This window comes from Rhinatrema bivittatum, chromosome 1 (assembly GCF_901001135.1).
Source record: "Rhinatrema bivittatum chromosome 1, aRhiBiv1.1, whole genome shotgun sequence".
NCBI classification, from domain to species: Eukaryota; Metazoa; Chordata; class Amphibia; order Gymnophiona; family Rhinatrematidae; genus Rhinatrema; species Rhinatrema bivittatum.
In genome coordinates, this window is record NC_042615.1 from 409,534,155 (window position 1) to 409,551,354 (window position 17,200).

General features: G+C 43.4%; 1 protein-coding gene across 1 annotated transcript in view; it reads right to left on the reverse strand.

Annotated features, from left to right (window-relative positions):
• DNAH6 (dynein axonemal heavy chain 6) overlaps positions 1 to 17,200 on the reverse strand; it is a 3,261,518-nt gene that overhangs the window by 2,763,533 nt on the left and 480,785 nt on the right. The window contains 1 exon segment of the mRNA XM_029602297.1: positions 15,250 to 15,402. Within this exon segment, the coding sequence (XP_029458157.1) occupies positions 15,250 to 15,402 (153 nt within the window).

Below are 17,200 nucleotides of genomic sequence, written 5' to 3' on the forward strand. Positions count from 1 at the left end.
ACCGCTCTTTCATCCATCATTACTCCACTCTGACTGCACCCCTTATGGCCATGACCCACAATGGGGCCAGCCCTTCTCACTGGTCACCTGAAGCCATGACCGCCTTCCTCCGAGAGCCATGTCTCTGCCATCCAGATCCCAGATGGCCATTCACAGTCGAGGTCAAAGCCTCTGACATGGGATTAGGGGTGTTTCTTTGCCAGTACTCAATGACTCATTCCCTGCATCCTTGCTCCTTTTTCTCCAGGACCTTCTCCCCAGCGGAGAATAACTACACCATTAGAGATAAAGAAATACTGGCCATCAAGCTGGCCTTTGAGGAGTGGCACCCCTGGCTCAAGGGAGCCCAGCATCAGATCACGGTGTATACAGACCATAAAAACCTCAAGTATTTACACCAAGCTCAACGTCTGAATCATCGCCAGGCTCGCTGTTCCCTCTTCTTCACCCAGTTTAATTTCCTGCTACGCTACCGACCGGCTAACAAGAATTGCCGAGCTGATGCCCTTTCAAGATCCTTTGTCCCGGAGGATGTCCCAGACTCTCCTCAGCATATAATAGACCCTGCTAAGGTCATCTTAACGGCCAACTTCCCAGTCTCCCTGAGACGATGGTGGACCCTCACCAACTTCACCAGAAGGTTCTTCGCTGGGCTCATGATTCCCTTACCGCAGGACACCCAGGTCAGTCCAAGATATTAACCACTCTTCACCGCGTCTATTGGTGACCTACCAAGAAAAAGGATGCACAGGCATATGTGAAGCCATGTCCCAATTGTGCACGCCATAAGCCTCCCATGGGGCTTCTTGCAACCTCTGCCTGTCCCAAGTGATCCATAGACTCATATCGCAACGGACTTTTATCGTGGATTTCCCTCCTTTGGAAGGCAACACCATTTGGGTCACTGTCGACCGCTTCTCTAAAATGGCTCACTTTGTGGCCCTGCCTGGCCTCCCATCGGCTCCTCAACTTACACAACTATTCATCCGTTACGAGTTCCAACTCCATGGACTGCCCAAACACATACTCTTGTACCAAGGAGTCCAATTTACCGCCCAATTATGGAAATCCCTTTGCAAGAAGTTCAATGTCTCTCTAGATTTCACCTCCTCTAATTATCCCCAATCCAATGGGCAGACAGAGAGGATTAACAGAACTCTTAAACAGTTTCTTTGAGCCTATGTTAATCTTTGCAAAATGATTGGTCTGATCTGCTTCCTTGAGCTGAGTTTGCTTTGAACTCTCATCCATCTTCTTCTTGTTATTTTTTGTATGGTTTTGGGTGGACCCTTGGACACTGTGGCTGCTGACCACGCCCATAGGGGGAAGTCCCGTGAGGGGCCACAGGTCAGGCTCAGCTTTAGGACACACAACACAGATAGATCTTTTATTAACAGTATTGAGGAGCCACCAGAGGTGGCAGTAGTGATCAGAGATGGAGCCCGGCTGGGCTTGTAGTCCCTCAGGGCTCTGGAACAGCGATCCCTCAATGGCAGTGCTGTAGTGAAGAGAAACTGAGATAGTGAGTACAATGAAGTAGATGCAGGGTTCTGGAATAGAGCCTCGTTGGTTGAGTACTCACACAGCGGTTTCTCTCGGTAGGAAACACAGGAGCTGGAGTAGAGGCAGGCCCTCGAGGAGTGAGTATCTGGTTCCAGGGAACAGCTCTAAGAGATGGCTCTTCGTTCTGTGTTCCTGGTCTCCTCGTCCTGATATTCCTGGTCTTGCCCTCCGACGGAGCTCCTTCGTCGCCTCTTCCATATTCTGATGTTCCAAGTCCTGATGTTCAGTGGGTCCGTTCCTAGAAAGCCTGATGTTCTAGAAGTTCCGTGTTCTTGATGTCCTTGTCCTGATGTCCTTGTCTTCGCCTCTGCAACCAGTTCCCAGATTCCTTCCATCCACCTTTCCTGGCGGGTCACCGTCGTGGACGTGACTATGGGGGGCTGTGTAGGGTGCTTCGTGGTACAAGGCCTTCTTCTTGTTTTCAGCGCTTAACTCCATGAGACTATTGTTTTAATGTTCCAAGTTCCAAGTCTTGAATCCTGAGTCTTGAATCCTGTCTCGGTCTTTAGAGTCCCTTGCACCTGCTTCCGTCCATGCCCAACACTCTGCCAGAACCTGCTCTGCTTCAGCGTGGTCCGCGACAAGCCACAGGCGATTGTGTAGGGCGCGCCCCGGTGCAGGCTTCTACTGAATCTTTGTCATGTTCCAGTCTCAAGTTCAATTTCCTCGTCTGGAGTCTGCTTCGCGTTCAGCGTGGACCGCGACCAAATATGTGTAGGCTGCGCTGCAATGCAGTTCTCACCCAGTACTTTCGTCTGAATCCTGAATCCTTACCTGAGACCTTCTGAGTAACCTGAATCCTTGTCCGGGTCTCCTGAGTAACCTGAATCCTTTTCTGAGTTTCTGAGTTCCAAGTCCTCGTCTGGGTCCTTCCAAGTTCCAAGTCCTCGTCTGAGTCCTTCCAAGTTCCAAGTCCTCGTCTGAGTCCTTCCAAGTTCCAATTCCTCGTCTTGTTGCTGCCCTCAGCCTCCGTTTGGCCTCGCGCACTCATCTCAAGCGGCATGTCCGAAAGGGCTTTCGAGTGGTCGGAGGGCTACTCTCATGACCAGCATTGCATTGAGCATCACACTGGTGTGTGTGGTCCAGCGGAGGGCTGTTCCTGCTTTGTTCCTGCTCTGAAGTTCCTTGCCTTTGTTCCAGTCCTGCCTGGTTCCTGCTCCGCCCGTACTTGCATGCTCTCGCCTCCCGTGGTGTGCCTTGGGGCTCCTCCCTGAGTCGTGCCGTGGTTCAGGGGCTCACACTCTCCCATGAGCTAGTGACCGTGTCTGCATCAGGCTCCGTAGCCCGCAGTTGCAACAGGATCCGAAGGCCATGAGCTCGGTTTGCGTGTGTCTGCGATGGGCTCAAGTTTTCTGGACATTATTTATTTATCTATTTGTTTTTTATTTATCTATTTATTTATTTATTTTTAAATTTTTTATTTCTGAATTTTCAATACAAATAAAGTATTCATTTATAATAGAATAGAAACTTGATTAGTCATTAAATATAACATTCTTACAAAGCATATAAACCATAAAGTTATTCCATAATGGCTAAACTATAATCTCAAACTTCTCTCGTTGGGGGGTTTAGATTTGAGGAATAATAACAACAGATTGAAAGAAGAAATGGTATAGCCCTGAACAAGAGCAGTTAATTTTCTTTAACGATTCTCTATGAGGCACCATTGGCAGAAAAAGAATCAATAAAATCTCTTAAATGCTCAGGTGCAAAGAAAATGTAACAATTACTCCCCTTCCTTACAATACATTTACAGGGGTAGCGCAACCTAAAAGTTGCTCCTAAAGAAACTGTCTCCTGCCTCATACTTAAAAAGGCTTTACGCCTTTCTTGAGTGATCTTTGAGATGTCTGGGAACATACGTATAGTTATACCATGAAAGGGGGTGTTTAAATGCTGAAAATACTTAGACATAATTTTGCTAACATCCTGTTCTTCAATTAGTGTAACAATCAATGTAGCACATTCAATAATTTCTATTGCAGAGGTTTCAAGAAACATAGTAAGATTATCTACATCAAATTGATTTTGCTCTTGCGGAACATTTTCCCCTCTTTCAGCACTGGTTCTGGGAATGAAATAAACCTTATTTATTACAGGCATATCAGAGTCCAACATCTGAAGAGTCTCCCGGAGATATCTTTTAAAAGTTATTATGGGAAGTTCACCCATAATTTTAGGAAATTTGATCAATCTTACATTAAATCTCCGGTTCCAGTTTTCTAGTAATTTATTATTTATTTATTTATTAAAGGCATTTATATACCGACTTTCTTGATACAAATCAAATCAACTCGGTTTACATCGAACTAAGCAGTAACTATAACCAACCAATCAACAAGAGACAATTTGAAGGAGCATAAAGTTACATTATAACAAGGATGCCTTAACTGGGAGTAGGAAATAAGAAAGGGATAACGAAGATAACGTACTATATACAAGAGAGTATGGGAGGGAGGCAAGGAGCCTCATGATTACTTGTAAGCGTGATTTAGCGTTTATTTATTTACATAATTGCTGGAACAATTCTAAGTCAGGCTGTTGGGCTAGTGGCGGGGAAGGCTCGGCAGAACAGCCATGTCTTTAATTTATTTTTAAAAGTTAGTAGACAAGTTTCCTGCCTGAGGTCCGGAGGCATGGCATTCCAGATGGAGGGACCTGTGATAGAGAATGACCGGTCTCTGATGTTTGAGTGGTGCACAACTTTGATAGGAGGAACATGTAAGGATCCCTTGTAAGCATCCCTTAAGGGTCTGGCCGTCGAGTGCAATTTGAGAGGGTGTAGCAGATCAAGAGGGGTCTGATGGTGAATATATTTGTGGATAATTGTGAGTGATTTATGGAGAATCCAGAAGTTTACTGGGAGCCAGTGAAGATCTTTTAGAATGGGAGAGATATGCGCTCTCCGATTGGTATTCGTCAAAATTCTCGCCGTTGCATTTTGGAGCAACTGGAGGGGTTTTATAGTAGCAGCCAGGAGACCTTGCAAAATGGAATTGCAGTAGTCGATCTTGGAAAACAGAATGGCTTGGAGGACAGATCTGAAATCATAATGGAATAGGAGCGGTTTGAGTTTTTTGAGTACTTGTAACTTGTAGAAGCACTCCTTTGTAGTGTGTTTTATAAATTGCTTTAGGTTCAAGTGACTATCAATAATGACTCCAAGATCTCTAGCGTGGGATATTTGTATGTTACCTTGCAGTTGGTGTTGGAAGGGACTGCCTTCTGGAGTGATTAGCAATAGTTCTGTCTTGGAAGTGTTGAGCACCAGGTTGAGGCTTGAGAGGTGATGGTTGATCTTTTGCAGGTGAGAGTTCCATAACCTGAATGTTGAGTCCAGTGAATTGGATATTGGGATTAAAATTTGAACATCGTCTGCGTATATATAGAACTTAAGTTTTAGATTTGAGAGTAAGTGGCAGAAAGGGATTATGTAGATGTTAAACAGGGTGGGCAATAAGGAGGAGCCCTGGGGGACTCAGAATGGGGCGTTAGTGTGAGAGGATTCCTTGTTATTGATTTTAACCTTATAGCCTCTATTGCTAAGGAAGGAGTCGAACCATCTAAGAGCTGATCCTGCAATTCCTATGTCTGATAGCCGGTTTAGAAGGGTATTATGATTTACAGTATCGAAAGCTGCAGAGATGTCGAGGAGAGCTAAGAGGAACGACTGTCCTTTATCAAAGCCAATGTAAACATGATCAAGGAGTGAGATGAGGAGGGTTTCGGTCTTGTGATCTTTTTGGAAACCATATTGTGACGGGTGTAGAATATTATGGTCTTCTAGGTAATTTGAAAGTTGCTTATTTACGATTTTCTCCATGATCTTAGCTACAAACGGGAGATTTGATATGGGGCAATAGTTGTTGAGGTCTTCTGGGTCCAGGTTCGGTTTTTTGAGTATGGGTTTGAGTGTGGCCAGTTTGAGAGCATCCGGGAATATTCCTTGTGAGAGGGAACAATTGATAATATCAGCTAGATATTTGGAGATGTATTCTGGTATGAGAATCAGAGATTTGGAAGGTATTTGGTCTAGAGGGTGGGTCGAAGGTTTCATTCTTTTTATCAGGGTTTCCACCTCTAAAGTGTGAGAAGGATCAAAGGATTCCAAGCTTATGTCTGTGTTCAGTAGGTGGAGGGTATTCGGAGGCAGTGAGTTTGGGCTGGTAGGTAATCTAGCCAGGGTGTTGGAAATTTTGTTCTGAAAGAATAAGGCCAGATCGTTGGCCTTCGATTGGGCTGTATCGTCTGGGATTGTAGGGGGAGCAGTTTTGGTGAGTTCCGATACATACGAAAAAAGAGCTTTCGCGTCAAACATCATATCGTGGATACGGTGGGCATAGAAATCTCTTTTTGTTCGAAGCGTTGCTGTTCTGTAATGGTGGAGAGCGGCTTTGTATATGGTTAGAGAATGTGGATTGGGATTCTTCCTCCATTCTTTTTCTTTCCATCTTAGGTTTTGCTTCTGGGTATGGAGTTCATTTGAGAACCATGGCTGCTTGTTTTTTTGAGAAGGATTTATGGGTTTTTTTTGACAGTGGGCATAAGTTATTGGCTATCGTTTCTGTAATGTTTTGCCAGGAGATAATAGCAGAATTGGGGTTAGATAGATCCAGGTTAGAAAGTTCTTTGATCAGCGAGTTGCCGAGGTCTTCTGAAGGACATGGTTTCCTGTAGTACAGAGTGGTCGCCTGAGGGGGCGCAGAAGATCCTGTCAATGACCTAATGGTGGAGGTGATCATGAAATGGTCTGACCATGGAACTGGGAGGCATAGAGGGGGTGAAAGTGGAGTGAGGTTGGAATTTGTAAAGATAAGGTCAAGGGTATGACCTGCTTTATGTGTGGGTTGGTTGATGTATTGTTTGAAGCCCATGTCCGAGAGGGCTGATAGTAAGGCTTCACAGTTAGAAGATCTAGGATTGGCATCGATGTGAAGATTAAAATCTCCAAGGATTATTGCTGGAGAATCTAGTTTTAAGTATTTGGCTATGATTTCCACCATAGGAGAAGCATCTTGATCTAAAAGTCCAGGGGGAGCGTAAGTGAGGAGGATTTGGAGCGACTTAGATTTGAATAAGCCTACCTCCAGTTTAGGTATTGTATTGATAGGTTGTAGCGTGAGGTTAAGAGATTTTTTGGCAGCTATGAGACCTCCCCCTTTTTTCTTTTTTCTGGGTAAGGAGAAGACATCATATATCTGTATAGGAAGTTGATTTATTAAAGCTGTGTCTGAGGGCTTCAGCCAGGTCTCCGTGATAGCACAGATGTCTGGCCTGGCATCAAGCAGATAGTCGTGAAGGATGTGGGTTTTTTTGGTAATTGACTGGGCATTGAATAGTGTTAAAGTGAATAGGGCTAGCCCAAGTAGTAATTCCAATCTTCTGGACAATGCAGTTCTATCTTTTATTGTTGCCTGGTTGAAAGCTTGTATATTTCCTATTTCTGTTTCCATTCCATCCACTTTTTCTTTCATTACTTGCAGTGACGAATTTTGCTCAGAAATTTTATTGTTTAAAGAAGAGGCTATTTGTTCCATTCTCTGGTTGCTAGCTCTTACAGCAACTATGAGATTAGCAGAAAGTTCCCATAATGTCTCCATAGTTACCACTGCTGGTCTTATAGGGGTTTCTATAAGCTCACACGATGAAACTGATGTTCCGGTGGCTGGTGCACTGGCTGCCCCTTGACCGAAAGTCTCCCAAGAGGATTCCTCGTCAGCTCTGGCTGGGCAGCTGCTAGGGGTGTGCTTTCGTTTTCGCCGTATTGGCGATCCGCAACGTATATTGCACTATTCGTAGTATTCGTGGGGAAGCAAAACGTATTGCGATTCCCCACAAATACACGGATCTTCGCCGAATTATACGGCCACCTAAATAAAAATTTAAACAAACCCCCCACCCTCCTGAACCCCCCCAAGACTTACCAAAACTCCCTGGTGGTCCAGCGGGGGGTCCGGGAACCATCTCCTGCACTCACACCCTCGGTGCCGGTTTCATCATGGCGCTGATAGCCTTTGTCACAGGGGCTACCGGTGCCATTGGTCAGCCCCGTCACATGGCCATCGGCGCCATCTTGTGCTCCTACCATGTGACAGGGGCTGACCAATGGCACTGGTAGCCCCTGTGACATAATATGGGCAAAGGCTATCGGCGCCATTTTGAGTACTGGCATCGGACGGCCGGAGTGCAGGAAGTCGCTCCGGGACCCCCGATGGATCCCCAGGGCCTTTTGGCCAGCTTGTGGGGGCCTCCTGACCCCCACAAGACTTGCCAAAAGTCCAGCGGGGGTCCGGGAGCAACCTCTTGCACGCCGGCCGTCCGATGCCAGTACTCAAAATGGCGCCGATCGCCTTTGCCCTCACTATGTCACAGGTACCGATGGTCGGCCCCTGTGACATAGTGAGGGCAAAGGCGATCTGCTGCCAGTATTCAAAATGGCGTGGATCGCCTTTGCCCTCACTATGTCACAGGGGCCGACCGTCGGTACCTGTCACATAGTGAGAGCAATGACAGAGAGGAGCAGTCGGGAGGAGGTGTGGCGCTTTATGTCCGGGATGGCATAGAGTCCAACAGGATAAACATCCTGCATGAGACTAAATGCAAAATTGAATCTTTATGGGTAGAAATCCCTTGTGTATCAGGGAAGACTACAGTGATAGGGGTATACTACCGTCCACCTGGTCAAGATGGTGAGATGGACAGTGAAATGCTAAGAGAAATTAGGGAAGCTAACCAAATTGGTAGTGCAGTAATAATGGGAGACTTCAATTACCCCAATATAGACTGGGTAAATGTATCATCGGGTCACGCTAGAGAGATAACGTTCCTGGATGGAATAAATGATAGCTTTATGGAACAATTGGTTCAGGAACCGACGAGAGAGGGAGCAATTTTAGTTCTAATTCTCAGTGGAGCACAGGACTTGGTGAGAGAGGTAACGGTGGTGGGGCCGCTTGGCAATAGTGAACATAATATGATCAAATTTGATTTAATGACTGGAAAAGGAACAGTGTGCAAATCCAAGGCTCTCGTGCTAAACTTTCAAAAGGGAAACTTTGATAAAATGAGAAAAATTGTTAGAAAAAAACTGAAAGGAGCAGCTACAAAAGTAAAAAATGTCCAAGAGGTGTGGTCATTGTTAAAAAATACCATTCTAGAAGCACAGTACAGATGTATTCCACACATTAAGAAAGGTGGAAAGAAGGCAAAACGATTACCGACATGGTTAAAAGGGGAGGTGAAAGAAGCTATTTTAGCCAAAAGATCTTCATTCAAAAATTGGAAGAAGGATCCAGCAGAAGAAAATAGGATAAAGCATAAACATTGGCAAGGTAAATGTAAGACATTGATAAGACAGGCTAAGAGAGAATTTGAAAAGAAGTTGGCTGCAGAGGCAAAAACTCACAGTAAAAACTTTTTTAAATATATCCGAAGCAGAAAGCCTGTGAGGGAGTCAGTTGGACCGTTAGATGATTGAGGGGTTAAAGGGGCACTTAGAGAAGATAAGGCCATCGCGGAAAGATTAAATGATTTCTTTGCTTCGGTGTTTACTGAAGAGGATGTTGGGGAGGTACCCGTAATAGAGAAGGTTTTCATGGGTAATGATTCAGATGGACTGAATCAAATCACGGTGAACCTAGAAGATGTGGTAGGCCTGATTGACAAACTGAAGAGTAGTAAATCACCTGGACCGGATGGTATACACCCCAGAGTTCTGAAGGAACTAAAAAATGAAATTTCAGACCTATTAGTAAAAATTTGTAACTTATCATTAAAATCATCCATTGTACCTGAAGACTGGAGGATAGCAAATGTAACCCCAATATTTAAAAAGGGCTCCAGGGGCGATCCGGGAAACTACAGACCGGTTAGCCTGACTTTAGTGCCAGGAAAAATAGTGGAAAGTGTTCTAAACATCAAAATCACAGAACATATAGAAAGACATGGTTTAATGGAACAAAGTCAGCATGGCTTTACCCAGGGCAAGTCTTGCCTCACAAATCTGCTTCACTTTTTTGAAGGAGTTAATAAACATGTGGATAAAGGTGAACCGGTAGATATAGTATACTTGGATTTTCAGAAGGCGTTTGACAAAGTTCCTCATGAGAGGCTTCTAGGAAAAGTAAAAAGTCATGGGATAGGTGGCGATGTCCTTTCGTGGATTGCAAACTGGCTAAAAGACAGGAAACAGAGAGTAGGATTAAATGGGCAATTTTCTCAGTGGAAGGGAGTGGACAGTGGAGTGCCTAAGGGATCTGTATTGGGACCCTTACTGTTCAATATATTTATAAATGATCTGGAAAGAAATACGACGAGTGAGATAATCAAATTTGCAGATGACACAAAATTGTTCAGAGTAGTTAAATCACAAGCAGATTGTGATAAATTGCAGGAAGACCTTCTGAGACTGGAAAATTGGGCATCCAAATGGCAGATGAAATTTAATGTGGATAAGTGCAAGGTGATGCATATAGGGAAAAATAACCCATGCTATAATTACACGATGTTGGGTTCCATATTAGGTGCTACAACCCAAGAAAGAGATCTAGGTGTCATAGTGGATAACACATTGAAATCGTCGGTTCAGTGTGCTGCGGCAGTCAAAAAAGCAAACAGAATGTTGGGAATTATTAGAAAAGGAATGATGAATAAAACGGAAAATGTCATAATGCCTCTGTATCGCTCCATGGTGAGACCGCACCTTGAATACTGTGTACAATTCTGGTCGCCGCATCTCAAAAAAGATATAATTGCGATGGAGAAGGTACAGAGAAGGGCTACCAAAATGATAAGGGGAATGGAACAACTCCCCTATGAGGAAAGACTAAAGAGGTTAGGACTTTTCAGCTTGGAGAAGAGACGACTGAGGGGGGATATGATAGAGGTGTTTAAAATCATGAGAGGTCTAGAACGCGTAGATGTGAATCAGTTATTTACTCTTTCGGATAGTAGAAAGACTAGGGGACACTCCATGAAGTTAGCATGGGGCACATTTAAAACTAATCGGAGAAAGTTCTTTTTTACTCAACGCACAATTAAACTCTGGAATTTGTTGCCAGAGAATGTGGTTCGTGCAGTTAGTATAGCTGTGTTTAAAAAAGGATTGGATAAGTTCTTGGAGGAGAAGTCCATTACCTGCTATTAAGTTCACTTAGAGAATAGCCACTGCCATTAGCAATGGTTACATGGAATAGACTTAGTTTTTGGGTACTTGCCAGGTTCTTATGGCCTGGATTTGCCACTGTTGGAAACAGGATGCTGGGCTTGATGGACCCTTGGTCTGACCCAGTATGGCATTTTCTTAAGTTCTTATGTTCTTATGTTCTTATGTTCTTAATCTTGTCTAAAAAACTGTTACCGAACCTTATGGCACCTATGTAAAATGAAAGATTATAATTGCATTACTTTTATGTGCCTTTATGTAAACCGTTGTGACGGTACCCACCTTAATGATGGTATAGAAAAAGATTTAAATAAATATATAAATAAAAACTTCCTGCTTCAGCCCTATAAAAGGGCTCAGTTCCTTTTCCTCGGGGCCTTCGGATCGGACTTCATGGTCGTCCATGTTCTTCTGTGCCAGTCCAGGTCCTCCATGGTCTTCACTTCTCTTGATGGCTCTTCATTCCTTGTTCCTGGTCTCCTTATCCTGATGTTCCTGGTCTTGTCCTCAGTTGGAGCTCCTTCGTCACCTGTTCCATGTTCTGAATTTCCAAGTCCTGATGTTCCGTGGTTCCGCTCCTTTGTTGCCTGTTCCTAGTCCTGATGTCCAGATGTCCTGATGTTCCATGGTTCTGTTCCTAGAAAGCCTGATGTTCCATGTTCTTGATGTCCTGGTCCTGATGTCCTTGTCTTCGCCTCTGCAACCAGTTCCCAGATTGATTGCGCCCACCTTTCCCGGCGTGCCACCGTCGTGGTCCGTGAGCAGCCCATGGGGGGCAGTGAAGGGCACTTCGTGGTACAAGGCCTTCTTCTTGTTTTCAGTGCATACCTCCATGAGACTATTGTTTTTAATGTTCCGAGTTCCAGTTCCGAGACTTGAATCCTGAGTCTTGAATCCTGTACTGGTCTTTGGAGTCCCTTGCACCTGCTTCTGTCCATGCTCCAGATTTTGCCAGAATCTGCTCCGCTTCAGCGTGGTCCGCAACCAGCCACAGGCAGCTGTGTAGGGCGCGCCCCGGTGCAGCCCTCTACTGAATCTTCGTCATGTTCCAGTCTCAAGTTCCATTTCCTCATCTGGAGTCTGCTTCGCTTTCAGCGTGGTCCATGACCAGCCATTGGTGGCTGTGTAGGGTATGCTGCGATGCAGTTCTCACCCAGTACTTGCGTCTGAATCCTGAATCCTTGCCTGAGACCTTCTGAGTAACCTGAATCCTTGTCCAGGTCTCCTGAGTAACCTGAATCCTTGTCTGAGTTCCTGAGTTCCAAGTCCTCGTCTGGGTCCTTCCAAGTTCCAAGTCCTCGTCTTCTTCCTGCCCTCAGCCTCCGTCTGGCCTTGCGCACTCGTCGTTCCCAAGCGACGGGTCCGAAAGGGCTTTCGAGTGGTCGGAGGGCTACTCTCGTGACCAGCATTGCGTTGCTGGGTCACACTGGTGCATGTGGGTCCAGCGGAGGGCTGTTCCTGCTTTGCTCCTGCTCTGAAGTTCCTTGCCTTCATTCCAGTCCTGCTTGTTTCCTGCTCCACCCGTGCTTGCAAGTTCTCGCTTCCCACGGTGTGCCTTGGGGCTCCAACCTGAGTCGTGCCATAGTTCAGGGGCTCACGCTCTCCCATGAGCTAGCGACCGCGCCTGCATCAGGCTCCGTAGCCCGCGTCACAACAGACATTTGCCCCCCTTTTTATGCAGATATATTTTCCATGGAAAATAACAGGTGTAGAGATGAAAAATGCAATCTATATATGTGATTTTCTTTCCTTCTTCTAAATATGCCCCAGGGAATGCCTCCTCTAAATGCAACAGTAATAGTGTGTACTTTTTAGTTGTACTGATGGACGGCAATTTTCATACAATCAATTTATGTGTAAAAATTAAAATGGATTTGAAAATTGTCCTCCCCATGACTCATCTATACCATGCTATTCATTTCCCTGAGCCACTCTCACAGTTCAAGCTGAAAAAAATGAATCAAATCATAGAGATGAATCTTTGTATTCAAACAGCACTACACTTCTACTACTAGCTGGTCCAGTGGAAATGGGTTGAGGTCACTGATTCTCCAGCCCCTGCCATCTGAAATCTGTTCTAGTTTATGGGGCCATCTGTCTTACATGCTGGGTATAGGGGAGGGGGATACCTTAGCCCATACAAATAGTTTAGTTTATTAAAATTTTTTAATTGCCTTTCTGTCATCTGCTTCAGTACTGCTGTAGCATGGCCATATAATGTCACTGGCCATGCATTGTTGTGGGCATTTTTTTTAAGCAACAACTTCTATAGCCATCTCTTGACACCTTTTGTTTCTTCCTTGTTTAGTAAATTAACACACTACAGCTTTGATAAAATATGATTTGGAGAGAAAACAATGGGTTGTTCTTTTTCAAAAACACCATGAACCTTATCAGTAAGCAACAGGCAGTGCCCAAAGATCACATCAACACAAAAAAGGTAAGTCTCTTATTAGTAAATAAACAAGAGGGAACTCACAAAAAAATAGAGGAAATGATGATCTGAAAAAATATTGTCTGCAACTAACTCTGTGCTTCCCTGGCCTGGGGAGAAGATCCTTTGCTCATTCTCTTTCATTTCCTGGAACCCATAGCAGGAATTTCTAGCTCCAAACTGGCCATGTGACAGAGGAACCTACACGCACTCCATGACTATTTTTATAGCAGCCACTGTCACAGTCATGGGTCAGTCTTTTTTTTTTATTTAATTTTATTACATTTTCATCATATCTGATAGAAGACATATTACAAAATACAAAACCAAATAATAGAATTTTTTACAGATATTGCACAAATATTAAGCATTCCGTAAATGTCAAATCAATTATAGGAAATGGGAGACCAAGATGTAAATGAAGCAGTCTTAAAAGGAAATAAGGAAAAATAAATCCAAACCAGCTTATACAGTATAGTTAACCCATGTATACTAATTCTATGCCTAACCCTCAGTGGAGTACAATTAGGAATGAGAGTCTAAATATAAACGCAATTGTTCCGGTTCATTAAAAACGTATTTTGAATTTTGATAGACAATTATACATCTACAAGGAAAACGTAATGTAAATTTAGCTCCCCTTGATATGACCTCCCCTCTCATTGTAATAAACTTTTGGAGAAGTCATATGAGACTTTGGTAGAGTCTAGAGCTATATTACTGGTCCAGTTTACTTTTGCTTCGGAAAGGGATTATGTATTAAGAATGTTTTTTCGATACCAAAAGCAAAATTTTATGGTCAACAGGTTCGTGTATTGCCGGATTTAGCAAGAAATACACAAGTCAGGGTCAGTCATTTTTTATGTATTTTTTTTTTTAAGCATAACTTGTCTGCATAAAAGAACATTTTTTGGGCAAAATTCTTTCCAAAGATATCTTTTCTATATATGTAGGACAATGAAGTAAGTTCACACAAATGAAGTAAGTTTTCTACTAGAATACAGATTAAATTATTTTACTTTATTTAAATTGATTATCTTTATTTTATTTAATTTAAAAGTTTTGTGCTACAATATCATTTTCCAACATCACTAAACAGCCTCATCTGTAAATCATATTATAGCTGTAACAGTGGTTTTGCTCAGTTACCAAACAGCTTTCTCTTTTTTTCATTTGCTGGGAGAAATGTTGTAATTTTGGATCTTCTCTAGTTGATGGTCATCCCCTTGCTTTTGGAATTGATCAGTGCTCCCCTATAAATCATGCACATGCTCAGCTCAGTTCTTCAGTGCTTGTGGTTATTAGTTTGAGTTGAGTTGGAGTTGCTGTTATAGTTGTTGGTGGCTTACCTTTTGGGAAGATTAAAGGTCTTTTGGACTTTTGAGATCCCAGTGGGACCCCAGTCTACTACAAAGGGATATTTATTTATTTATTTATTTTTATATAGCGACATTCAAACTGAGATATCACATCGGTTTACAAAAAATAGGAAGTAGAAATTCCTATTTTTGTGCCCTCCCAGTCAAAAAGAGGATTCCTTGTGTTCAGAGGAAAGAAAGAAGAGATTTTTTCGACTTCAGAGAATGGGCCTGTTTTTTTATTTTTATCAAATCTTGAAGGGAAGGAGCAGATTTGAGGCTGGCAGGCTACCTAACCTTCAAAGGGGTTTCAAATGCTCATCAAGAGAGTTCTGGGCCAAAGATAAGCTATAGTGGGGCTCTTTCCATTTTGAGGAGCTGTATTCCCTTTTTCAATATTGGGAGGAGACAGGTTCAGTCTAAGGAAAGACAAGGATACAGTGATTTTAAGAGTGATTATTTTACTTTTCATGACGATTTTTCTGTAATCCTCTCATGGATACTTTTCTTTAAACTTCAGTAAACGCTTTTAATTTTGATCACCACTCCTTCATCTATGGCAGGGTTTTGAGTCTATTCAGAATTGAGAGAAAGCTACACCAGTGAGCACAGAGTGGGGCATTGTTAGTGAAAGACTGAGTGATATTGAAACCAGCAGCACTGAGGCAGAAAAAGACCACTTGGTCAAAATTCAATTTGTTTAATAGCAAAATAAATTCTTAACTTACCCTTTCCTGTATTTCATCAAGGAATATCAGACTGTTGACATATTCTAATGTTGCTGTCGGAGTAAATTCAAGTTTAAATTGGGCATCTTGTGCTTCAGCTATGATTGCATCCAATTTCTTCTTCGCCAGATCAGGAAGCATGTCATTAATGGCCTAAAAATACAGATATTACACATATAACATCTTTCTAGCATAGCTAGAACTAAAATACAAATAGAGGGCTAATCATTTTTAAAATCAAATATGTAGCATTATTGTTAAGAAAAGTTGCAATCCTAGAATTAGATTACAGTGGGCCCAATATTCAAAGCGCTTCAGTGGTATTTAGACGGATAAGCGGGACTTATGCGGCTTAGTGGCCGCTGAATATGCGACTACGTTCAACAACAGCCTCTTAACTGTCTAAGTAAGTCCCTTATACGTAGGGTTGCCAACTGGCTCAAGATTTTCAGAACAGGTTGATCCAGTCCTGGTTTTACTCCATTGCATGCAGGGATTTGCAGCCTTGCTTTTCTAATAAATTGCAATAGGGAAATAAGAACTACAATTCACTGCATGCAATGGGGCAAAACCAGAACTGGATCAACCTGTCCTGAAAATCTGGAGTCAGTTGGCAATGTTGAGAAGGAAAAGAGGGGAGAGAAAAGAGAGAAGAAAATGAAGGAGGTTGGTTAGGGGATGGTGAGAGAAAAAAATTGGAGAGATGATACAAAAGAGCAAAAGGACAACGTCGGGAATCTGAATAAAGTACTTCTTTAAAACCTTTTTAATATCAAACAACAGTTTGCTTTATGCTGGCTTTCATAAACTGTTTTCCCACAGGAGCTTTATTGTTCATTTCTTTCAGCTTCACTTTTTTTTTATATATATATCTTTATTTCTGAAGTTTTACATAACAGGTGTAAACAACAACATGATAAGTCACTGAAATGGAACCATAGACATAAACCCCACGTGGGGGTGCGAAAGGTATTGGCGGGACATATCAAGCCATATTACAAATGATAGAGAGAGAGACGCCGGAGAGATGGGAGCCGTGCCAGGCCTTCCTCCAGCGTCTACTAGGCATCCTGAGGCTCCGGGGGATCCAGCGGAGACATGGACGCCTCTATGGACACCTTCCGGCGTCTGCTAGGCATCCTGAGGCTCGGGGGGGATGGCCAGCGGACACCTACACGGACGCCTATATGGACACCTTCCTCCTGCGTCTAGAATTAGGCATCCCAGAGGCAGCTGATTGTAGTAAAAGCTTAAATAAGAACGCATAGCTCATTTATGAATAGTAAAAACTTAGCTAAGAACGCATAGCTCATTTAAAAATACAAACTTGAGAATCCAGTGTTGCATATCCATGTATGTACTGTTAAACAATTTATATGTGCTGCTAGTAAAACTATGTACCCCAGAGAATCCACAGTGTAGCATATCCATGTATGTACTGGGAAACTTTTTCTATTTGCCCTGCTAGGAAATCTATGTACACCCGAGAATCCACAGTGTTGCATATCCATGTACGTGCTGTTATAATTTAAATTTCTTGTGTTTGCCTCTGTTTTATTCCATGCAGGCACAGCACCATCGCACACGGACAACTCTGTTTGGCATGTGTGAGCGAGATGTTGTCCGAACCTACCGGCTGAGCTCACGGGCAATCCTGTTCCTCTATGAAGATCTGCGCTTCGACCTAGACCCTCTGGCCAATCGCCACCATGCTGTGCCAGGGTTGACAAAACTTCTTGGTGCCTTAAATGTTTTTGGTACCGGAAGTTTTCAAAACCCTGTGAGTGTCGTTGCAGGTATGACACAGGCCTCCATTTCACGGCATCTGTCACAGGTGTTGAAGACCATGATGAAGCGGATGAGGAAGTACATCATCTATCCTACAGATCCAGCGGAGCTGCAACAGATCCGCAGTAGGTTCATGGGTATTGCGGAGATGCCGAACGTGTTG